The 25,977-nt window shown below is 44.0% G+C and overlaps 1 protein-coding gene across 1 annotated transcript in view; it reads left to right on the top strand.

The window, feature by feature from the left end:
• Positions 1-19,434, top strand: part of LOC311141611 (inactive carboxypeptidase-like protein X2) — a 30,095-nt gene extending 10,661 nt beyond the window's left edge. Inside the window, exons 8-23 of the mRNA XM_084176990.1 lie at positions 3,456-3,533; positions 3,687-3,796; positions 5,476-5,615; positions 6,314-6,398; positions 6,549-6,693; positions 6,798-6,889; positions 7,103-7,226; positions 7,373-7,569; positions 8,919-9,095; positions 9,301-9,485; positions 9,778-10,110; positions 10,189-10,319; positions 10,561-10,700; positions 14,783-14,882; positions 15,150-15,316; positions 17,702-19,434. Of these exons, the coding sequence (XP_084033116.1) occupies positions 3,456-3,533; positions 3,687-3,796; positions 5,476-5,615; positions 6,314-6,398; positions 6,549-6,693; positions 6,798-6,889; positions 7,103-7,226; positions 7,373-7,569; positions 8,919-9,095; positions 9,301-9,485; positions 9,778-10,110; positions 10,189-10,319; positions 10,561-10,700; positions 14,783-14,882; positions 15,150-15,316; positions 17,702-18,079 (2,582 nt within the window). The 3' untranslated portion in view covers positions 18,080-19,434. The remainder of the gene's footprint in view (positions 1-3,455; positions 3,534-3,686; positions 3,797-5,475; positions 5,616-6,313; positions 6,399-6,548; positions 6,694-6,797; positions 6,890-7,102; positions 7,227-7,372; positions 7,570-8,918; positions 9,096-9,300; positions 9,486-9,777; positions 10,111-10,188; positions 10,320-10,560; positions 10,701-14,782; positions 14,883-15,149; positions 15,317-17,701) is intronic.
• The last annotated feature ends 6,543 nt before the right edge of the window (positions 19,435-25,977 follow it).

Below are 25,977 nucleotides of genomic sequence, written 5' to 3'. Positions count from 1 at the left end.
GGCACATCTAGCCACTGGGATTTATGCCCATTCTTCAAGGCAAAACTGATCCAGCTCCTTCAAATTGGATGGGTTCCGCTGGTGTACAGCAATCTTTAAGTCATACCACAGATTCTCAATTGGATTGAGGTCTGGGCTTTGACTAGGCCATTCCAAGACATTTAAATGCTTCCCCTTAAACCACTCAAGTGTTGCTTTAGCAGTATGCTTAGGGTCATTGTCCTGCTGGAAGGTGAACCTCCGTCCCAGTCTCAAATCTCTGGAAGACTGAAACAGTTTTCCCTCAAGAATTTCCCTGTATTTAGCGCCATCCATCATTCCTTCAATTCTGACCAGTTTCCCAGTCCCTGCCGATGAAAAGCATCCCCACAGCATGATGCTGCCACCACCATGCTTCACTGTGGGGATGGTGTTTTCGGGGTGATGAGAGGTGTTGGGTTTGCGCCAGACATAGCGTTTTCCTTGATGGCCTAAAAGCTCAATTTTAGTCTCATCTGACCAGAGTACCTTCTTCCATATGTTTGGGGTGTCTCCCACATGGCTTTTGGCGAACACCAAACGTGTTTGCTTATTTTTTTCTTTAAGCAATGGCTTTTTTCTGGCCACTCTTCCGTAAAGCACAGCTCTGTGGAGTGTATGGCTTAAAGGGGTCCTATGGACAGATACTCCAATTACCGCTGTGGAGCTTTGCAGTTCCTTCAGGGTTATCTTTGGTCTCTTTGTTGCCTTTCTGATTAAAGCCCTGCCTGGTCCGTGAGTTTGGTGGGCGGCCCTCTCTTGGCAGGTTTGTTGTGGTGCCATATTCTTTCCATTTTTTAATAATGGATTTAATGGTGCTCCGTGGGATGTTCAAAGTTTTGGATATTTTTTTATAACCCAACCCTGATCTGTACTTCTCTGCAAAATTGTCCCTGACCTGTTTGGAGAGCTCCTTGGTCTTCATGGTGCCGCTTGCTTGGTGGTGCCCCTTGCTAAGTGGTGTTGCAGACTCTGGGGCCTTTCAGAACAGGTGTATATATACTGAGATCATGTGACAGATCATGTGACACTTAGATTGCACACAGGTAGACTTTATTTAACACATTATTTGACTTCTGAAGGTAATTGGTTGCACCAGATCTTATTTAGGGGATTCATAGCAAAGGGGGTGAATACATATGCACGCACCACTTTTCCGTTATTAATTTTTTAGAATGTTTTGAATTTGACTTCACCAATTTGGACTATTTTGTGTATGTCCATTACATGAAAATCAAATAAAAATCCATTTAAATTACAGGTTGTTATGCAACAAAATAGGAAAAGGGCCAAGGGGTATGAATACTTTTGCAAGGCACTGTATATTTCAATAACCCAGCATCAACAACTCAAACTTGCTCTTTTTAAAGAAAAACAACCCAACTAAGTGACCCAATGTCTGCAACCCAGCAGTTGGGTCAGCCAAACAACCCAGCATTTTTTTGTGTCCATTCAACTAAGGTAGGTAAAACAACTAAGGCAGGTAAATCAACCACATATCACAGTCATTGCAAGTAAAACTTAGTAACACTGCAATGTCATACTTTGCACTGTCAAAGCTCCCAGTCAAGCAGATTAACATTAGACAATGTCACTCACAGATTCATAATGTAGTGAAGTCCCTATTGGTTCATGTTTCCGCTTAAAGCGAATGCGGGGAAAAAACACAGATGTCAGTCTCTACCTGGGAATTGCAAACATGTGGCTGTGAAGCTTCAGTATGGCTTCACTTGCTAAGACGAGGGACAAAAGTTCATTCTCTCTAGAACAGGTCAATTCTCCACCATAGAAATGTGTTGTGAGGGAAGGTAGGGAAGGAAAGCCTGGGGTAGAGTGAGAGCGTTAGGTCAGTAACCGAAAGGTCACTGATTCGAATCCCTGAGTCGATTAGGTGAAAGATCTGTCAATGTGCCCTTGAGCAAGGCACTTAACCCTAATTGCTTCTGTAAGTCCCTCTGGATAACAGAGTCTGCTAAATGACTAAAACGTAAATCTCTTTAATGTGTATTGGTGCATGGAAGAAGTTTTGGAGCTTTGAGCTGGAGCAGAAAGAAAGGGAGAGACGGGGCAGCCAAGAGAGGTTACAGAACATGCTGGAAGGAAAGATAGAGGGAAAGAGAGAAAACAACATAAAGGATAGAAACAGAGTAGAGAGTCTAACAGTAAGGGGAGAGATGTTGAAATCACGAGCTTAGAATCAAGATCTAAACACTTGGGATGAGAACCAACAGCTGTTGCCACATGTTCTATTCTGTACTGCACCTCCTGCACAGCGAGGAGGGTAGAACCAGATAAATGTATAATCAGAATGGAACCAGGGACATTTGTCTATGGGAAATTACACTGAGTGTACAAAACATTAAGGACATCTGCTCTTTCCATGACATAGACTGACCAGGTGAATCCAGGTGAAAGGTATGATCCCTTATTGATGTCACTTGTTAAATCCACTTCAAATCAGTGTAGATGAAGGGGAGGAGACAGGTTAAAGAAGGATTTTTAAGCCTTGAAACATTTGAGACATGGATTGTGTATGTGTGCCATTTAGAGGGTGAATTGGCAAGACAAAAGATTGAAGTGCCTTTGAACGGGGTATGGTAGTAGGTTCCAGGTTCACTGGTTTGTGTCAAGAACTGCAACGCTGCTGGGTTTTTCCACGCTCAACAGATTCCCCTGTGTACCAAGAATGGTCTGCCATCCAAAGGACATCCAGCCAACTTGACAGAACTGTGAGAAGCATTGGAGTCAAAATGGAACTCAATATTAGGAAGTTGTCCTTAATGTTTTGTACATTCAGTGTAGATATATATTGTGTGGGGTTAACCAGTGAAAGGATGACAGATATACAGCATTTTCAGCTTGGGATAATCTTTATAAGGTTATAAACCAAAACCACTCAACTGAAGTCACTGAGTTATTAAACAGGTGTGTGCTTGCTTGTGTGTGTGCAAGTGTGTATGTGTGACAGTGTGTGTGTGTACATACTCTGTCCACCACTGTCTGTGACTGAACATGTGTATGTAGAACAAAACCACACTGAATAAAAAATGTGGCAGCTTTCACATCCAGTTATAGATGTTGACACTTTTAGCAGGGTTACCCATAAAATGTGACTGGTGGTTATGAAAGCTTGGATACAACAGTGTGCAACCAACGTAGGGAGTATGCTGCGGCCTGTCTTTGATTTACTGAAGAAAAAAAAGAACAATCTGAATTTAATCAGCACATTCCTGAATTTTGAGAAATAGAATACATCTGGTTTCCTTCCTATCTGCAACGTGAAGGCATGTGGGTCCTCTGAGGCATTACTGCATTTGCCCATACACACACACACACACGCACACGCACGCACGCACACACGCACGCACGCACGCACGCACACAGACAATCCATTACTGGAATTGTACTTAGTGATTGACTATGGTGCTGTTTGACAGAGAGAGCTCAGCAGAGGAGGGAGGAGGAAGAAAGGGCCAAAGCCAAGAAGAGACCACAAGTATTCAAGGAGCCCAAAAGTAAGTAACTTGCTACCATCCAATGATACAATACTTACATTTATTTGAGATAATCGGTTGGCAAGAGTTTTAGCAAACGCGTAAGAGGTTTTTCATTGTGGTTAGAAGTTTTTGAGATGTGTGTGTGACTGAGATGTTTTCCCCTGGTGGCAGAGTGTCCTCCCCTGGGTATGGAGTCTCACAGGATAGAATCAGACCAGCTGCTGGCCTCCTCCATGTCTCACTATCGCTACAGCCAGGGCAGGGCACGACTCAACATGCAGGTAACACTAACCCTCACACACTGACCCTAATCCTCACACACTGACACTAACCCTCACACACTGACCCTAACCCTCACACACTGACCCTAATCCTCACACACTGACCCTAATCCTCACACACTGACACTAACCCTCACACACTGACCCTAACCCTCACACACTGACCCTAACCCTCACACACTGACCCTAACCCTCACACACTGACCCTAACCCTCACACATAACCCTCACACACTGATCCTAACCCTCACACACTGACCCTAACCCTCACATACTGACCCTAACCCTCACACACTGACCCTAACCCTCACACATTGACCCTAACCCTCACACACTGATCCTAACCCTCACACACTGACCCTAACCCTCACACACTGACCCTAACCCTCACACACTGACCTTAACCCTCACACATATCCCTCACACACTGACCCTAACCCTCACACACTAACACTAACCCTCACACACTGACCCTAACCCTCACACACTGACCCTCACACACTAACCCTCACACACTAACACTAACCCTCACACACTAACACTAACCCTCACACACTAACACTAACCCTCACACACTGACCCTAACCCTCACACACTGACCCTCACACACTGACCCTAACCTTCATACACTAACCCTCACACACTGACCCTAACCCTCACACACTGACCTTAACCCTCACACATAACCCTCACATACTGATCCCAACCCTCACACACTGACCCTAACCCTCACACACTGACCCTAACCCTCACACACTGACCCTAACCCTCACATACTGACCCTAAACCTCACACACTGACCCTAACACACTGACCTTACCCTCACACATAACCCTCACACACTGATCCTAACCCTCACACACTGACCCTAACCCTCACACACTGACCCTAACCCTCACACACTGACCTTAACCCTCACACACATCCCTCACACACTGACCCTAACCCTCACACACTAACACTAACCCTCACACACTGACCCTAACCCTCACACACTGACCCTCACACACTAACCCTCACACACTAATACTAACCCTCACACACTAACACTAACCCTCACACATTGACCCTAACCCTCACACACTAACACTAACCCTCACATACTAACCCTCACACACTGACCCTAACCTTCATACACTAACCCTCACACACTAACACTAACACACTGACCCTAACCCTCACACACTGACCCTCACACACTAACACTAACCCTCACACACTAACACTAACCCTCACACACTGACCCTAACCCTCACACACTAACCCTCACACACTAACACTAACACACTGACCCTAACCCTCACACACTAACCTTCACACACTAACACTAACCCTCACACACTGATCCTAACCCTCACACACTGATCCTAACCCTCACACACTGATCCTAACCCTCACACACTGATCCTAACCCTCACACACTAACATTAACCCTCACACACTGACCCTAACCCTCACAAACTAACTCTAACCCTCTCACACTAACCCATAACCCTTATACACTAACCCTCACACACTAACCCTAACACATTGACTAACCCTAACCCTATGTCTCAGTACTGCTCCAGCCAACACAGAGCATGACTCAACATGCAGGTACACTCCTCACACTAATTCGAACCGTACCTGTAAGCCCCCTTACCCTCATCTCCAACACTGTATGGTTTCCATGGTTTCCAGGCTTCGGATGATGAGGAGGACATGCGTGGTGGGGCGTGGTGTCCTAACCCAGAGGACAATATTCACTGGTTTGAGATGGACGCTCGCAGAGCAACAGAATTTACTGGGATCATAACACAGGGACGAGACTCACGCAACGAGTAAGACACACACACACACACACACACACACACACACACACTTATTTTACTATCCTTGAATCCTCCAAAATCCTATTTTCCCTAACTCGTAACTCTAAACCTAACCCTTAACCTTAACCCTAACCCCAAACCCCTAACTCTGAAACAAAATCTAACCCTAACACATTTACATTTACGTCATTTAGCAGACGCTCTTATCCAGAGCGACTTACAGTTTGTGAGTGCATACATTATTTTTACATACTGGCCCCCCGTGGGAATCAAACCCACAACCCTGGCGTTGCAAACACCATGCTCTACCAACTGAGCTACATCCCTGCCGGCCATTCCCTCCCCTACCCTGGACGACGCTGAGCCAATTGTGCGCCGCCCCATGGCTCTCCCGGTCGCGGCCGGCTACGACAGAGCCTGGAATCGAACCAGGATCTCTAGTGGCACAGCTAGCACTGCGATGCAGTGCCTTAGACCACTGCGCCACTCGGGAGACAAATAACCCTAAACCTAACCCCTAATCTTAATTCTAACCCATAAACCTAAAATAGCCTTTTTCCTTGTTTTACTATCCTTGTGGGGACTTTGGTCCCCACAAGGATAGTAAAACCACACCACACACACACACAAACACACATACAAGCGCACAGACAATTTCAGAAATATCAAAGACAAAATGGTGACAAAATTTGTGTGCATCTTTTCAGGAGTGACTTTGTGACGTCCTACTACGTGCAATTCAGTAATGACAGCAGAGAATGGAAAACCATCCATGACGGTTACTCTGACTGGGTGAGTCTGTCAGCCTCACTTCTTCAAATGTGCTTTGGACCCAGGGTTCACTGTCATGCTCTTTTTGTGGGGCACAAAAGTTTACCATGTCAATATATTTGTCTCTCCCTCTCTCTTTACCTCTCCCCCCCACCACCTCTCTCTCTCTAGTTGTTTTTTGGTAACTCCGATAAGGATACCCCAGTGCTGAATCAGTTAGCTGAGCCCATACTAGCACGTTACATCAGAGTTATCCCTCAGAGCTGGAATGGCAGTTGCTGTATGAGGCTTGAGGTACTAGGCTGCCCTCTGCCTGGTGAGTGACACACGTACCCACCCTACCAGACTTCTGGTCCCCACACGGATAGTAAAACATAAAACACACACAAACACTCACACTGTGTGTTTTTATCTCCTCAGACCCCACCAGTGCCTACCAGAGGCTGCAGAATGAGGTGACTCCAGTCCAGTACCTGGACTTCAGACATCACAACTACTCAGACATGGTCACGGTGAGATGGAACACTCCTATTTCAGGGGACTTCAATCCTTAAGGTCATCAGTACCACCTGTATGAACCTAATGTTTTGTGTGCCAGCTTGTGACAACTGACTTCAACACTGTCTTGACACTTAATTGAATAAGATGTGTTGCACATACTCACTGTAGGTGTCTAGGACCAGGGTTGGTGACTGCTGCTTTCCCCTGTATGTCTCTTCTGTTAGCTGATGAAGTCTGTGTCGGAGGAGTGTCCCAACATCACCAGTATGTACAGCCTGGGCCGCAGCTCCAATGGACTGGACATCCTGGCCATGGTGATATCAGGCAACCCCACAGAACACGAGATAGGTGGGATGAAACAAATATTGTGTCTGTGTCCACACTTTTCAGAACATGCACCCATTAGTTATTCCAGGCTAACTTTCATAGAAAGCTCTGTACTTGTGTCCTCTCAAGCATGGAAAGACAATGACAATCTGTGTTTTTCTCCTTAGGTGAGCCGGAGTTCCGCTACACGGCCGGTCTCCATGGAAACGAGGCGACGGGACGGGAGATGGTTCTTCTTCTGTTGCAGTACCTGTGTAAGGAGTACAGGGATGGCAACCCCAGAGTGCGCCGCCTGGTGGAGGGAATACGTATCCACCTGGTGCCCTCACTCAACCCTGACGGGCAGGAGAAGGCCCTCACAGCGGTCAGTACTGGGTATAATACGGTTAATTCTTGAATTGCGGTGGTAAATTCTGTCCCTTGACTTTGGCACCATGTAAAAACAATAAAACATGACAAAAACATGACAAATAATACATTCTAATTTTATTTCACTGTTATTTAATAAGAAAACATATGTAAGTCCTTTATACTGCAAAACATATATTTGTATGCATTTTTGAAACTACTGGGGGCTAGCAAAATGGCTTGTCCCACTGGTGATGTGTAGGGGTGTAGTGACATGTTTTGGGGTTTAGAGATACTGTATCTATCTATTATTTTGAATGCTAGACAGTGAACAAAAGTATTTAATATTGTATACTTTAGATACCTCAAACTCAACTCTGGACCTCGAAGCCAGTTCCACTGTATTTTTTCATTGTTCCCCTCTAATCAGGGACTGATTTAAACCTGAGACACAAGGTGGGTGCAATTAATGATTGGGTAGAACAGAGAAGCTGCAGGCTGCGGACCAAGTAGTGTAAGAGTTGAATACCCCTGCTGTAGATCAATAAAAACACCTATTTTTTTACTAGTATAATGTGTGTCCCTCTGTTTTATGTCATTGGTGTTACCGCCTTGAAAATCACTGATTACAAAGATATACAAGGACCTTGAGCATTCTCTCCAGTGGCAAACTGTTATTGAGGGAGGGTTCTATATTAAATTAAAGTATAAGCTATTCACAACCTTTAAGTATGTCATAGATTTGAGAATTCTATTAATACTTTTGTGTCACTTGCTGTCAGCCAATTTAAATGAATGGAAATAATTAATCTTATCACTTTAGTAAATTATTTTTTAAAGGATTGATGACCTTTGATTTGAGCATTTGTGACCTCCATTTCAGAAAATCCTCATTGGTGTTACTACTCCACTGGTGGCACAATGTTATCATAATGGTAAAAAGATATTTCAAGTCATTACGCTCCCATAGTACTTGATTTAGAATGGGAAGATGTACCCAACTACATTTAAATTAAAAAATTAAGTAATTATTTTCCAAAATGCCATGCCCAAATGCCTGTATTTATACTTTACTCTTCCAAATCTGTTTTCTTCTATTAAGGAAAAGGGGTGCCAGACAGTTTCTGTTTTAGCCAACTTCATGTCCTGTAGGAAAGTATTGTTGTATGCAGGAACAGTCTGGCACGCAGCTTTATTTTCCTCAAGAGAAGAAAACATATTTGATATGTTAAGTCAAGACTAGATACATTCAAGCAAATCCTAAGACGTTTGGTTTGAACACGTTGATATTACTGTAGTAAATATGCAGTCCTGCTCGGTTCTGTAAGGTTCTCTCCATAACATCCTGTCCCATTGCCACCACAGGGTTCCGAGCTGAGTGGTTGGACCACAGGCCACTGGACGGAGGACGGCCATGACATCTTCCAGAACTTCCCTGACCTGAACAGTGTTTTGTGGGAGGCCGAGGACAAGGGCATGGTGCCCAAACTGATCCCCAATCACCATGTCAAGATCCCTGCAGACCAAGAGGGGGATGACAGGGTGTGTGGAGGAAGGAATTGAAGGAAGGGAGAGGGCAGGGAGGGAGGGGAAGGTAGGGGAGAAAGAGAGGGGATAAAGACAGGAGGGGAGAAACAGGAGGGAAGGAAATGTAGATGGTGTGAAGAGCAGAGACAGTACAAGCAAGTTCATTTTTCTGTCTATTAACTCAACAAGACGGCTGCTGTTTGTTCTTCTTGTCCTGCAGATTGCTGTGGAGACTCGAGCCATCATCTCGTGGATGGAGAGCCACCCATTCGTACTGGGGGCCAACTTCCAGGGGGGGGAGAGGCTGGTGGCGTACCCCTACGACAATCACCGCCTAACCAAGACCACCGGCGCCAGCACCAGAGAGGGCGACAGAGAGAGGGCACAGAGCCGCAAGAAGAGACAGTACGAGGCGCTTCCTCTCTCTTTCTCTGTTTGTCTTCCCGTCTCTCTCTCGCTCTCTTTCTCTTCCTGCACTCTCTCTCTCTCTTCCTGCACTCTCTCTCTTTCTCTCTTCCTGCACTCTTGCGCTCTCTCTCTCTCTTCCTGCACTCTTGCTCTCTCTCTTTCTCTCTTCATGCACTCTTGCTCTCTCTCTCTCCCTCCCTCTCTCTTCCTGCACTCTTGCTATTTTTGGCAGATTAATAATGACATGAAACCAAATAAACAATAAACTAAATCTAAATCATTCTTCTAGGTACGAGGAGGAGTTTGACCTGACGGCATGGGGGAGGGGCTATGACCGTGAGGAGCCGGAGGAAGATTATAACATCAGGGGATACCAGCAGCCAGAAGAAGACCAGTGGAACAGGGGATACCAGCAGCCAGAAGCGGACCAGTGGAACAGGGGATACCAGCAGCCGGAAGAAAACCAGTGGAACAGGGGAGACCAGCAGCTGGAGGAGGAGTGGAGGGGACATGGCTATGGCCACAGGGAAGAGGAAGAGGAGGATGACAGAGGGAGAGGGGGAGGGGGGTACACAGAGCCTGAGGATGAACCCAGGGCCGCAGCAGACGCCTCCTTTTTCAGGTGTGTAGCATGAAGTTAACCACAGATCTAGGACCAGATTACCCTATCTGACTGTATGTGTGTGTTTGTGTGTTATAGGTGGTTGGCCATCTCTTACGCCTCTACTCACCTGTCGATGACATACACTTCCCACGGCTCCTGTCACGGCAATGACGTCACTGGAGGCGTTGGAATCGTCAATCGCGCCAAGTGGCAGCCCGTCACAGGAAGTAAGGACACAGTCTGACCGACAACATCCCATTTTTATTCCATTGTTGTCTGCTGTTCATTAAGCCATTTTAGTCGACATTACATACAGTAGTTCAAAAAGGTTGAAAGCTGTAATGTAACATTGATCAGAGTAAAGTACCCAGTTTTGAGGATAATGGTGCTCTCTGGTGACTCATCATGTGCATTGCAGATTCTCATTGCCACCTATCTTCCCCTCCCATCCCCTCCTCTCATCCTCAGGTATGAATGACTTCAGCTACCTGCACACTAACTGTCTGGAGCTGTCAGTGTTCCTGGGCTGTGATAAGTTCCCCCATCAGAGTGAGCTGGTCATTGAGTGGGAGAAGAACAGAGAGGCCATGCTCACCTTCATGGAGCAGGTACACACACACACACACACACACACACACACACACACACACACACAGACACATGTATGCAGACACACATACAGACACACACACACACACACAGACACATGTATGCAGACACACATACAGACACATGTATGCACACACAGACACATGTATGCACACACACAGAGAAACAATATACAAAGTTGGAGAATATACCAAACACACACAGTCCTGGAGTGTGGCTATAGAGCAGTGGTATTCAAAGTCTGGGTCGCGCCAAAATGTCATACAGTATTCAGACCCCTTGACATTCTCCACATTTTGTTACGTTACAGCTTTATTCTAAAATTGATTAAATTATTTATTTCCCTCATCAATCTACACACAATACCACATCATGACAAAGTGAAAACAGGTTTTTCTAAAATTTTCTAAATGTATTTTAAAAAACGGAAATATCTTACTTACATACAGTTGAAGTCGGAGGTTTACATACACCTTAGCCAAATACATTTAAACTCAGTTTTTCACAATTCCTGACATCTAATCCTAGTAAAAAACCCTGTCTTAGGTTAGTTAGGATCATCACTTTATTTTAAGAATGTGAAATGTCAGAATAATAGTAAAGAGAATGATTTATTTCAGCTTTTATTTCTTTCATCACATTCCCAGTGGGTCAGAAGTTTACATACACTCAATTAGTATTTGGTAGCATTGCCTTTAAATTGTTTAACTTGGGTCAAACATTTCGAGTAGCCTTCCACAAGCTTCCCACAATAAGTTGGGTGAATTTTGGCCCATTCCTTCTGACAGAGCTGGTGTAACTGAGTCAGGTTTGTAGGCCTCCTTGCTCGCACACGCTTTTTCAGTTCTGCCCACACATTTTCTATAGGATTGAGGTCAGGGCTTTGTGATGGCCACTCCAATACCTTGACTTTGATGTCCTTAAGCCAGCAAAGCACCCCCACAGCATGATGCTGCCACCCCAGTGCTTCACGTTTGGGATGGTGTTCTTCGGCTTGCAAGCAGCCCCCTTTTTCCTCCAAACATAACGATGGTCAATATGGCCAAACAATTCTATTTTTGTTTCATCAGACCAGAGGAAATTTCTCCAAAAAGTACAATCTTTGTCCCCATGTGCAGTTGCAAACCGTAGTCTGGCTTTTTTGTGGTGGTTTTGGAGCAGTGGCTTCTTCCTTGCTGAGCGGCCTTTCAGGTTATGTTGATATAGGACTCGTTTTACTGTGGATATAGATACTTTTGTACCCGTTTCATCCAGCATCTTCACAAGGTCCTTTGCTGTTGTTCTGGGATTGATTTGCACTTTTCGCACCAAAGTACGTTAATCTCTAGGAGACAGAACGCATCTCCTTCCTGAGTGGTATGACGGCTGCATGGCCCATGGTGTTTATACTTGCGTACGATTGTTTGTACAGATGAACGTGGTACCTACAGGCGTTTGGAAATTGCTCCCAAGGATGAACCAGACTTGTGGAGGTCTACCATTTTTTTTCTGAAGTCTTGGCTGATTTCTTTTGATTTTCCCATGATGTCAAGCAAAAAGGCACTGAGTTTGAAGGTAGGCCTTGAAATACATCCACAGGTACACCTCCAATTGACTCAAATGATGTCAATTAGCCTATCAGAAGCTTCTAAAGCCATGACATCATTTTCTGGAATTTTCCAAGCTGTTTAAAGGCACAGTCAACTTAGTGTATGTAAAGTTGCCTTACCTCCATAACTTACTACATTTGCACACACTGTATATTGATTTTCTATTGTGTTATTGATTGTACGATTTGTTTATCCCATATGTAACTCTGTGTTGTTGTTGTTTTTACCGCACTGCTTTTCTTTATCTTGGCCAGGTCGCAGTTGTAAATGAAATCTTGTTCTCAACTGGCTTACCTGGTTAAATAAAGGTGAAATAAATACAATAAATAAAAAAGTTCTGACCCACTGGAATTGTGATACTTTTTTTACATTTTTACATTTTAGTCATTTAGCAGACGCTCTTATCCAGAGCGATTTACAGTTAGTGAGTGCATACATTGATACAGTGAATTAAGTGAAATAATCTGTCTGTAAACAATTACTTGTGTCATGCACAAAGTGTAGCTCAGTTGGTAGAGCATGGCGCTTGCAACGCCAGGGTTGTGGGTTCGATTCCCACGGGGGGCCAGTATGAAAAAATGTATGCACTCACTAACTGTAAGTCGCTCTGGATAAGAGTGTCTGCCAAATGACTAAAATGTAAAAATGTCCTAACGGACTTGCCAAAACTGTAGTTTGTTAACAAGAAATTTGTGGAGTGGTTGAAAAACAAGTTTTAATGACTCCAACCTAAGTGTATGTAAACTTCTGACTTCAACTGTAAGTATTCAGATCCGCTGCTATGACACTCGAAATTGAGCTCAGGTGCATCCTGTTTCCATTGATCATCCTTGAGATGTTTCTACAACTTGATTGGGGTCCACCTGTGGTAAATTCAATTGATTGCACGTGATTTGGAAAGGCCCACACCATTCTATATAAGGTCCCACAGTTGACAGTGCACGTCAGAGCAAAAACCAAACCATGAGGCCGAAGGAATTGTCCGTAGAGTGCCGAGACAGGATTGTGTCGAGGCACAGACCTGGGGAAGGGTACCGAAAAATTTCTGCAGCATGGAAGGTCCCCAAGAACACAGTGGGCTCTATCATTCTTAAATGGAAGAACTTTGGAACCACCAAGACTCTTCCTAGAGCTGGTCGCCCGGCCAAACTGAGCAATCGGCGACGAAGGTCCTTTGTCAGGAAGGTGACCAAGTACCCGATGGTCACTCTGACAGAGCTCCAGAGTTCCTCTGTGGAGATAGGAGAACCTTCCAGAACGACAACCATCTCTGCAGCACTCCACCAATCAGGCCTTTATGGTAGAGTGGCCAGACGGAAGCCACTCCTCAGTAAAAGGTAAATGACAGCCTGCTTGGAGTTTGCCAAAAGGCACCTAAAGGACCATGAGAAACAAGATTCTCTAGTCTGATGAAACCAAGATTGAATTCTTTATCCTGAATGCCAAGCGTCATGTCTGGAGGAAACCTGGCACCATCCCTACGGTGGTGGCAGCATCATGCTGTGGGGATGTTTTTCAGCGGCAGGGACTGGGAGACTAGTCAGGATAAAGGGAAAGATGAATGGAGCAAAGTACAGAGAGATCCTTGATGAAAACCTGCTCCAGAGTGCTCAGGGCCTCAGACTGGGGTGAAGGTTCACCTTCCAACAGGACACCAACCCCAAGCACACAGCCAAGACAACGCAGGAGTGGCTTAGGGACAAGTCTCTGAATGTCCTTGAGTGGCCTAACCAGAGCCTGGACTTGAACCCGATCGAACATCTCTGGAGAGACCTGAAAATAGCTATGCAGCGACGCTCCCCATCCAACCTGACAGAGTTTGAGAGGATCTGCAGAGAATAATGGGAGAAACTCCCCAAATACAGGTGTGCAAAGCTTGTAGCATCATACACAAAAAGACTAGAGGCTGTAATCGCTGCCAAAGGTGCATCAACTATCATCAAGGCAAAGGGTGGCTACTTTGAAGAATCTAAAATATAAAATATATTTTGATTTCTTTAACACTTCTTTGGTTACTACATGATTCCATATGTGTTATTTCATGTAGAAAATGTAGAAAACAGTAAAAATAAAGAAAAACCCTTGATTGAGTAGGTGTGTCCACCTTTTTTGACTGGTACTGTATATATTGATTTTTTTGATTTTGGAAATTCTCCTGCGACCCCATTTTCATATCAGGTGACCCCACATAGGATCGCGACCCCTAGTTTGGGAACAGCTGGTACAGATTATTGTATGGGACAATATACAAATGTATTTTAGGAAGATAGCATTTTCATCTCTTATCAAAATGAAAATAAACCTATGAATTGACTGATTTCAAGGTTCTGTCATTAGATTTAGGGTGCGGTGGGATCGCAAAATAAATTTGAGGAAAAAAATGGGGTCCCCAGAAATTATTTTGGGGAAAAATGCAGTCCCTGCTGAAAAAGTTTGTATGCCACTGCTGTAGAGTTACTGACCTTTTGATCCTTGGTTTTCACCCCACCCAGGTGCATCGTGGGATCAGGGGTGTGGTAAAAGACAATGAGGGAAACCCCATCGCTAATGCCACAGTTTCTGTAGAGGGTGTCAACCATGATGTCTCTACAGGTGGGTACAGTGTCTGGCTTTATGTCAGCCATAACCCATAGCCTACTGCCCTTGGCATTCTGACTGCTGTGAACACATCAGTGTAGCAATGCACCGTCATATTGGTATATTCATTCAACTACAGGTGAGATAGATAGAGCACTATTGGTAACAGCCTGCTGTCCCTTACCCCTGAACAAACCTATATGCAGTGGATGTCCAGGAGAATGCTGGTGCTATCCTTACTGAATGTGCAGTCTAAGCCCTCTCCTCTCTCCTCCCTCCCAGCTGTAACAGGGGACTACTGGCGCTTGTTGAACCCAGGTGAGTACCGTGTGACGGTGCGGGCAGAAGGCTTCACCTCCCTGACCAAGCTGTGTGTGGTGGGCTACGAGCCAGGGGCAACTACCTGCAGCTTTAACCTGGCCAAGTCCAACTGGGACCGCATCAAACAAGTGGGTTCTGTTTAGCAAAAATGTTTATTTTCAATTCACAAACTGTAGAAACAATGAGAATAGAAAGGTTCAGAACTTTTGTAAAACATCACAGTACAGTTGAAAAATATATGGCAAATAGAAATCCAATATGGTTGGTGTTAAGAGATAGATGGGAGGTGTTGAATGGAGCTGAAGGATGGGACTAACAACAAAAACTAATAACAACAAGATAACTAGTGTAAGGCATGCTGTGTCCATAATAAGTATATACAGTGGGGAAAAAAAGTATTTGGTCAGCCACCAATTGTGCAAGTTCTCCCACTTAAAAAGATGAGAGAGGCCTGTAATTTTCATCATAGGTACACGTCAACTATGACAGACAAAATGAGAAAAAAAAATCCAGAAAATCACATTGTAGGATTTTTAATGAATTTATTTGCAAATTATGGTGGAAAATAAGTATTTGGTCAATAACAAAAGTTTTGTCAATACTTTGTTATATACCCTTTGTTGGCAATGACACAGGTCAAACGTTTTCTGTAAGTCTTCACAAGGTTTTCACACACTGTTGCTGGTATTTTGGCCCATTCCTCCATGCAGATCTCCTCTAGAGCAGTGATGTTTTGGGGCTGTCGCTGGGCAACACGGACTTTCAACTCCCTCCAAAGATTTTCTATGGGGTTGAGATCTGGAGACTGGCTAGGCCACTCCAGGACCTTGAAATGCTTCTTACGAAGCCACTCCTTCGTTGCCCGGGCGGTGTGTTTGGGATCATTGTCATGCTGAAAGACCCAGCCACGTTTCATCTTCAATGCCCTTGCTGATGGAAGGAGGTTTTCACTAAAAATCTCACGATACATGGCCCCATTCATTCTTTCCTTTACACGGATCAGTCGTCCTGGTCCCTTTGCAGAAAAACAGCCCCAAAGCATGATGTTTCCACCCCCATGCTTCACAGTAGGTATGGTGTTCTTTGGATGCAAATCAGCATTCTTTGTCCTCCAAACACGACGAGTTGAGTTTTTACCAAAAAGTTATATTTTGGTTTCATCTGACCATATGACATTCTCCCAATCCTCTTCTGGATCATCCAAATGCACTCTAGCAAACTTCAGACGGGTCTGGACATGTACTGGCTTAAGCAGGGGGACACGTCTTGCACTGCAGGATTTGAGTCCCTGGCGGCGTAGTGTGTTACTGATGGTAGGCTTTGTTACTTTGGTCCCAGCTCTCTGCAGGTCATTCACTAGGTCCCCCCGTGTGGTTCTGGGATTTTTGCTCACCGTTCTTGTGATCATTTTGACCCCACGGGGTGAGATCTTGCGTGGAGCCCCAGATCGAGGGAGATTATCAGTGGTCTTGTATGTCTTCCATTTCCTAATAATTGCTCCCACAGTTGATTTCTTCAAACCAAGCTGCTTACCTATTGCAGATTCAGTCTTCCCAGCCGGGTGCAGGTCTACAATTTTGTTTCTGGTGTCCTTTGACAGCTCTTTGGTCTTGGCCATAGTGGAGTTTGGAGTGTGACTGTTTGAGGTTGTGGACAGGTGTCTTTTATACTGATAACAAGTTCAAACAGGTGTGATTAATACAGGTAACGAGTGGAGGACAGAGGAGCCTCTTAAAGAAGAAGTTACAGGTCTGTGAGAGCCAGAAATCTTGCTTGTTTCTAGGTGACCAAATACTTATTTTCCACCATAATTTGCAAATAAATTCATAACAAATCCTACAATGTGATTTTCTGGATTTTTTTTTCTCAATTTGTCTGTCATAGTTGACTTGTACCTATGATGAAAATTACAGGCCTCTCACATCTTTTTAAGTGGGAGAACTTGCACAATTGGTGGCTGACTAAAGACTTTTTTTCCCCACTGTAGGTTATATATTGTGAGCTTTTGTGAAAGAGCACAGTTAGAAAGATATGGCATATAGAAGCATACCAGCCAGATGGACATCATGAAAATGATCGGAGGAAGTTCAGGAGTAAAAACAAACAAAATATAGTTATTGACTGTGTCCATAAAATGTATATAGTATGTATCAGCATGAAGTAGAGGCCTAAGCATTGTTGTTCACTAGTTTACTCGTATTAGGGAAGGGATGGTGGGGTTGGAAATTAATAAAGGGAAATATATATATATATGCGCGTGTATGTATGTATGTATATATATATATATGCGAGAGAAAAAAAAAAAAAAAACATATGGGGGATTGGAAGTGATGCAGACAATTACATTGATGGAAGTTACAATCTATCTGCAATATTAAAGCTGATATACCCCCTTAAAAAAAATATAAAAAAATACTAGTGGGTACTGTTACACCTACAATTATAATTAGATTGCCTATTAGCCACTTTAGAGCCAATGAAGCACTATATAAATGCTATCTATTCATCCACAGATCATGGCCCTGCACGGCAACAAGCCCATTCGCCTGCTCAGCCACGGCAACGGGGGAACACGACTGAACACAGTCTCCAATGGTAACAGGCGTGTGGTGCATAACAACGGTGGTACCGCCATGGATCCTGAGATGCGTCGCATGCAACAGCGAAAGCTAAGGCTCGCCCGCCTCCATCGTCTACGACAACAGAAACTGATGAGATCGACAACAACGTTGCCCCCGACGACCACACCGGTTCGCACAACAACAGAGGCGGAGCCCACCACTGCCTGGTACGACTCGTGGTTCATAGGAGAGGGGCAAACGTCAGCGCCGGAAGGTTTCACGGACTCCATCTTGGATTACAACTACGAGTACAAGATCAACGATTACTAAACTAAACACTAAGGCCTTGTTCCAATACATTTACAATACATCCTTCCTCCCCACTTCCTTGAAGTAATCAAGGTAGGCAGGAAGGAAGTATGCATTCTAAGGTATTTGAACAGGACCGATGTCATAGGCCTAAGCCCAGGCTGTTAACTCAATTCTTAGAGTAGACAACTAAGTGACCCCTTAAAAGGATACTTCAGGATTTTGGCAATGATGCCCTATATCTACTTCCCCAGAGTCAGTTAGGTCTCTGTGTCCAGAATGAAGGAAGTTAGAGTTAGTTTCGCAAGCCAATGCTAACTAGCATTAACACGATGACTGGAAGCATGCTAGCAGATACCCATAGACTTCCAGTCATTGCGCTTAAGCTAGTTAGCAATTGCGCTAGCGCTAGTTAAGAACTTCCTTCAAACTCCACACATATACATAAAAATGGTATCCACGAGTTCATCTGATTCTGGGGAAGTAGATAACAATCCCTTTAAAGAACTGACAAGTAGGGATAGGTTTAAGCAATATGCCTGAAACTCCAATAACTCTGGTAGCCCCTCACCCATCCATTCCTTCAGATCAACAAAGGAGCCGCAAGAAGTGTTTAGGTATATTTGCAAAAACTGATCAAAGGAACAATGCAATGTTGTTGAATGCAAAAACAGTCAGACACACAAGCTAATGTCAGTGGTCTGTATAATTGCTTGATTAGGTCTTTTGATACAACGTTTTTAACACACGAAAATGTCACTTTAGAGTAGAAAAATAGAACCACTGATATCTGGAAAATAAATGTTATACCAATTCAATTTGAAGAGTTGTTGTAAAGCTTTCCTAGAGAATGTACTTCAGAGATAATGTAGATGTGCTGGTTGCAGATTACAAACTTTTTATTACTATCGCCTACACCCCTGAAGAGTCAAAACAAAGAATCAAAGTTTATATTTTTCTTATAAAGGTGTCGATTCATTTACATTATTTTCACACATTGAAAGCAAAAGCCATAATATCAACAGACAGTAACTTGACAAAATGTTTGTTGAAGGTTAAGAGAGAAATCAAGAGAGATTTCCTGAAATGTTCCTCATAATTTAGTGGAGGTAGAGGAGAGTTATTTTTTCAATTAATAAAGGCTTGTTTACGTACAGCATTTGTGTTTTGTTCTTCATGTGCACCACACTGAACAAAAATGTGACCGACCGCCTCGATTCGGTCTTATGTAGCAAAATTTGAAATTGTGTTTTTTTTACATTGGATAAAAGTAGAGACTCAGAGCTAGAAAATGGTATATCATACACTGCAGTTGAGGAACAATGGGAAAGTAATTCTGCTTTGAAAGTTAATAAACTTGTAACCACACTTTTGAGAAAATGGCCCTTGAATGTTTTGTTACACCTACTGGAGAGCTCTTCTTTGTCTACACCCATTCAGCATCGTTCACACCCTCTTAAGCCTTAGCCCCACCCATCTCTTTAAGGATTCACATGTGAGGCCATGTGCTAAACAGAGTGAGTAGTTTAGTAAACAACCAAAGATTAAGACTAAAAGTGGTAAAAGTAGTAGCCTACAATAAGGAAAAAATACAGGTAAAAATACACTTTATCTAGTCCTTGGCCTATATCCTAATCTGACTTTGGTGCAGGTGATGTTGTTCTTCACATTACCGTCTCTGGTAAACACACACTATATCAAATCAAACCTAAGTTTACTTGTCACATGCACAGGATACAGAAGGTGTAAAATGTACAGTGAAATGGTTACTAGCATAGTAGCAATAGCAAAAAGAGAAAGTGGCCAGATAATTTTTTAAAATAATTATTAGATGGCGCTTACCCGACACACTTGTCTAAATTAATGGGTTGTGTGAAGAAAATGCTATAACCACCCCCAGCCACATCTAGCGGATGTGGATGGGTCACTATTGTCTAGACATGTACACATGTTCATGAAATACAATAGATGGCCATAATCACCCCCAGACACACCTGGCTAACTTGATGGGTCATGTAATCATCTGGTGAAGTGGAGTGTTTTGTGTAGACATGTAGCTAGCTAGGTTGCTACCTAAACAATGAACCGGCATAATCCCAACTCATACTACTACCAATACAAACATTGTCATAGCGGTAGTATTAATGTGCAGGTAGCTAAATCTAACAACTAGGTTCAATGTTAGCTAGCTAACATTAGGCTATAACTAGCAATGCAAATGTCTTTCTGATTTGAATAATATTACTACACAGATCATACACGTAACGTTAGCTAGCGAGCCAGCAAGCTAACGTTCACTAGCTAGCGAACAGTACGCTTTAACTTGCAATGAAAACGACTTTCTGACAAAATTAGAAACTTATAATATCTGAAAATGTAGCTAGACTTACCCATATACAGTGGTGAAAAAAAGTATTTAGTCAGCCACCAATTGTGCAAGTTCTCCCACTTAAAAAGATGAGAGAGGCCTGTAATTTTCATCATAGGTACACGTCAACTATGACAGACAAATTGAGGAAAATCCAGAAAATCACATTGTAGGATTGATAATGAATTTATTTGCAAATTATGGTGGAAAATAAGTATTTGGTCACCTACAAACAAGCAAGATTTCTGGCTCTCACAGACCTGTAACTTCTTCTTTAAGAGGCTCCTCTGTCCTCCACTCGTTACCTGTATTAATGGCACCTGTTTGAACTTGTTATCAGTATAAAAGACACCTGTCCACAACCTCAAACAGTCACACTCCAAACTCCACTATGGCCAAGACCAAAGAGCTGTCAAAGGACACCAGAAACACAATTGTAGACCTGCACCAGGCTGGGAAGACTGAATCTGCAATAGGTAAGCAGCTTGGTTTGAAGAAATCAACTGTGGGAGCAATTATTAGGAAATGGAAGACATACAAAACCACTGATAATCTCCCTCGATCTGGGGCTCCACGCAAGATCTCACCCCGTGTGGTCAAAATGATCACAAGAACGGTGAGCAAAAATCCCAGAACCACACGGGGGGACCTAGTGAATGAGCTGCAGAGAGCTGGGACCAAAGTAACAAAGCCTACCATCAGTAACACACTACGCCGCCAGGGACTCAAATCCTGCAGTGACAGACGTGTCCCCCTGCTTAAGCCAGTACATGTCCAGGCCCGTCTGAAGTTTGCTAGAGTGCATTTGGATGATCCAGAAGAGGATTGGGAGAATTTCATATGGTCAGATGAAACCAAAATAGAACTTTTTGGTAAAAACTCAACTCGTCGTGTTTGGAGGACAAAGAATGCTGAGTTGCATCCAAAGAACACCATACCTACTGTGAAGCATGAAGGTGGAAACATCATGCTTTGGGGCTGTTTTTCTGCAAAGGGACCAGGGCGACTGATCCATGTAAAGGAAAGAATGAATGGGGCCATGTATCGTGAGATTTTGAGTGAAAACCTCCTTCCATCAGCAAGGGCATTGAAGATGAAACGTGGCTGGGTCTTTCAGCATGACAATGATCCCAAACACACCGCCCGGGCAATGAAGGAGTGGCTTCGTAAGAAGCATTTCAAGGTCCTGGAGTGGCCTAGCCAGTCTCCAGATCTCAACCCCATAGAAAATCTTTGGAGGGAGTTGAAAGTCCGTGTTGCCCAGCAACAGCCCCAAAACATCACTGCTCTAGAGGAGATCTGCATGGAGGAATGGGCCAAAATACCAGCAACAGTGTGTGAAAACCTTGTGAAGACTTACAGAAAACGTTTGACCTGTGTCATTGCCAACAAAGGGTATATAACAAAGTATTGAGAAACTTTTGTTATTGACCAAATACTTATTTTCCACCATAATTTGCAAATAAATTCATTAAAAATCCTACAATGTGATTTTCTGGATTTTTTTCTTCTCATTTTGTCTGTCATAGTTGACGTGTACCTATGATGAAAATTACAGGCCTCTCTCATCTTTTTAAGTGGGAGAACTTGCACAATAGGTGGCTGACTAAATAATTTTTTCCCCCACTGTACATGGATGAACGCTTCACGGCAGACTGGAACCATTTAACTCAGTTTTGTTTGTAGCTACATCTTGTTTGGCCAGTGTTGTGTCAAATCACTTCAGTTCACACTGACTGTGGCGGGTGCAGAAAGTAGCTCATCACTTTTTCCAACTGATCTGTCTATAGCGCGTGCTAAATTCAGGGCATCAATGTCGTTGAGAAAAGTAGCAATACTTTTGTAGTTTTTGAGGACTAACGTTATATCTTTCAAAAACGACGCGGTAGAAAGGACTATCAACACACACTGTGCAGCTCACGTTATAGACAGACACATGCTACATGGCAGACCAATCCAAACCCATCTACCGGCATGTCCAGCCCATCCGTAATCTCAGCCAATCATGGCTAGCAGGACGGTTTCTGTCTTTTTCCGTGGCTAAACCAACTAGGCTCGTAATTTAACAATTGTATTGTATTTATGGATGGAATACATGTTTGAATTTAAGGCACATGAAAGTTCACATGTTCCCGAGGCATTACACCAAAGTAACGCATTTTGATAAAAAATAAATGTTTACATTCAAATGCCTGTCCTGTGAAGTAGTGACGTGCGACATATGCCTAGTTTCCTGAAACCAGTCACAAATATAAACACAACACGTAAAGTGTTGGTCCCATGTTTCATGAGCTGAAATAAAATATCCCAGAAATTCTCTATACACACAAAAAGCTTATTTCTTACAAATGTTGTGCACAAATTTGTTTACATCCCTGTTAGTGAGCATTTCTTCTTTGCCAAGATAATCCATCCACCTGACAGCTGTGGCATATCAAGAAGCTGATTAAACGGCATGATCATTACACCTTGTACTCAGGACAGTAAAATGCCACTCTAAAATGTGCAGTTGTGTCACACAACACAATGCCACAATGCAATTGGCATGCTGACTGCAGGAAAGTCCAAAGTATCTGTGACCAACAGATGCATATCTGTATTCCCGGTCATGTGAAATTCATAAATTAGCGCCTAATTAATTTATTTCAATTGACTGATTTCCTTATATGAACTGTAACTCAGTAAAATCGTTAAAACTGTTGCATGTTGCGTTTATATTTTTGTTCATTATAAATTGGGAACCATGTGTTGACAAATACAGGAGTGTGGGCACTGGCACAGATACGAAACGCTTCATTAGAAATTAAGTTCCATCACAATCCTTTTCACACCACACACACCTTTCATTCGTAAGAGCTTTCAACTCAAACAGTACTGGGATACTGGGATGACTGCACAGCATTGTTGAACCAACATATTCACAAAATACACTGCTCAAAAAAGTTAAGGGAACACTTAAACAACACAATGTAACTCCAAGTGAATCACACTTCTGTGAAATCAAAGTGTCCACTTAGGAAGCAACACTGATTGACAATACATTTCACATGCTGTTGTGCAAATGGAATAGACAACAGGTGGAAATTATAGGCAATTAGCAAGACACCCCCAATAAAGGACTGGTTTTGCAGGTGGTGACCACAGACCACTTCTCAGTTCCTATGCTTCCTGGCTGATGTTTTGGTCACTTTTGAATGCTGGCAGTGGTTTCACTCTAGTGGTAGCATGAGACGGAGTCTACAACCCACACAAGTGGCTCAGGTAGTGCAGCTCATCCAGGATGGCACATCAATGCGAGCTGTGGCAAGAAGGTTTGCTGTGTCTGTCAGCGTAGTGTCCAGAGCATGGAGGCGCTACCAGGAGACAGGCCAGTACATCAGGAGACGTGGAGGAGGCCGTAGGAGGGCAACAACCCAGCAGCAGGACTGCTACCTCTGCCTTTGTGCAAGGAGGAGCAGGAGGATCACTGCCAGAGCCCTGCAAAATGACCTCCAGCAGGCCACAAATGTGTATGTGTCTGTTCAAACGGTCAGAAACAGACTCCATGAGGGTGGTATGAGGGCCCGACGTCCACAGGTGGGGGTTGTGCTTACAGCCCAACACCGTGCAGGACGTTTGACATTTGCCAGAGAACACCAAGATTGGCAAATTCGCCACTGGCGCCCTGTGCTCTTCACAGATGAAAGCAGGTTAACACTGAGCACATGTGACAGACGTGACAGAGTCTGGAGACGCCGTGGAGAACGTTCTGCTGCCTGCAACATCCTCCAGCATGACCGGTTTGGCAGTGGGTCAGTCATGGTGTGGGGTGGCATTTCTTTGGGGGGCCGCACAGCCCTCCATGTGCTCGCCAGAGGTAGCCTGACTGCCATTAGGTACCGAGATGAGATCCGCAGACCCCTTGTGAGACCATATGCTGGTGCGGGCCAACCGTGGCCCTGGGTTCCTCCTAATGCAAGACAATGCTAGACCTCATGTGGCTGGAGTGTGTCAGCAGTTCCTAAAAGAGGAAGGCATTGATGCTATGGACTGGCCCGCCCGTTCCCCAGACCTGAATCCAATTGAGCACATCTGGGACATCATGTCTCGCTCCATCCACCAACGCCACGTTGCACCACAGACTGTCCAGGAGTTGGCGGATGCTTTAGTCCAGGTCTGGGAGGAGATCCCTCAGGAGACCATCCGCCACCTCATCAGGAGCATGCCCAGGCATTGTAGGGAGGTCATACAGGCACGTGGAGGCCACACACACTACTGAGCCTCATTTTGACTTGTTTTAAGGACATTACATCAAAGTTGGATCAGCCTGTAGTGTGGTTTTCCACTTTAATTTTGAGGGTGACTCCAAAGCCAGAGTTGATAAGCCATGGGTTGATAAATTTGATTTCCTTTGATCATTTTTGTGTGATTTTGTTGTCAGCACATTCAACTATGTAAAGAAAAAATTATTTAATAAGATTATTTCATTCTTTCAGATCAAGGATGTGTTATTTTAGTGTTCCCTTTATTTTTTTGAGCAGTGTACTTGTGTCATTGCTTGTCTTTGCTGATCAAGAGAAACCAACGAGAGACTTCAGACACTATGTCCCAGTCTATGAAGTCAAATTCATTTAGAAACGCATTGTGAACACTTCATGAAACATGTTCCAATGTCAATTAGCTCTCTGTCTGTGGCTTCTGCAAGGACATTAGATGTGAATTCTCTGTAAAACTTGTGGTTAACATTTGCTCCATCCATCGAAATTTGTAGGAGGAGAGACATCTTAAGTTTATCTGTCAACTCTGTGAAGGACAGTCCTTAGCTGTGCCATGTCCCATGAAAGGTGAGTCCAGGTAGTGTGTGGTAACCTTGTTGGTTGTGGGGTCTAAAAACCTTACGTGGACATCCATTTGCTTGAGCTGAAGTGGTTTGTTGTGCGATTCGTCAACAAGCAGCACATTACAGTCCCGTGTGGCTCATTTGGTAGAGCATGGCGCTTGCAACGTCAGGGTTGTGGGTTTGATTATCAGGAAGTGTATAGGTGATGTTGTGCCCACTGTGACTATTAAAACCTACCCTAACCAGAAACCGTGGATAGATGGCAGCATTCGCGCCAATCTGAAAGTGTGAACCACCGCATTCAACCATGGCAAGGTGACTGGGAATATGGCAGAATACAAACAGTGTAGCTACTCACTCCGCAAGGCAATTAAACTGGCAAAACATCAGTATAGAGACAAAGTGGAGTCGCAATTCAACGGCTCAGACACGAGACGTATGTGACAGGGTCTACAGACAATCACGGACTACAAAAGGAAAACCAGCCACGTCGCCGACACCGACGTCTCGCTTCCAGACAAGCTAAACACCTTCTTCGCCCGCTTTGAGGATAACACAGTGCCACTGACGGGGCCCACTACCAAGGACTGTGGCCTCTCCTTCTCCGTGGCCAACATGATTAAGACATTTAAGCATGTTAACCCCCGCAAGGCTGCCAGCCCAGACGGCATCCCTAGCCGCGTCCTCAGAGCATGCGCAGACCAGCTGGCTGGTGTGTTTATGGACATATTC

Source organism: Coregonus lavaretus, assembly GCF_964263955.1.
Source record: "Coregonus lavaretus genome assembly, chromosome: 14".
Classification (NCBI taxonomy): Eukaryota; Metazoa; Chordata; class Actinopteri; order Salmoniformes; family Salmonidae; genus Coregonus; species Coregonus lavaretus.
The sequence above is the reverse complement of the archived record's forward strand: the minus strand, read 5'-3'. Positions and strand labels throughout refer to the sequence as shown.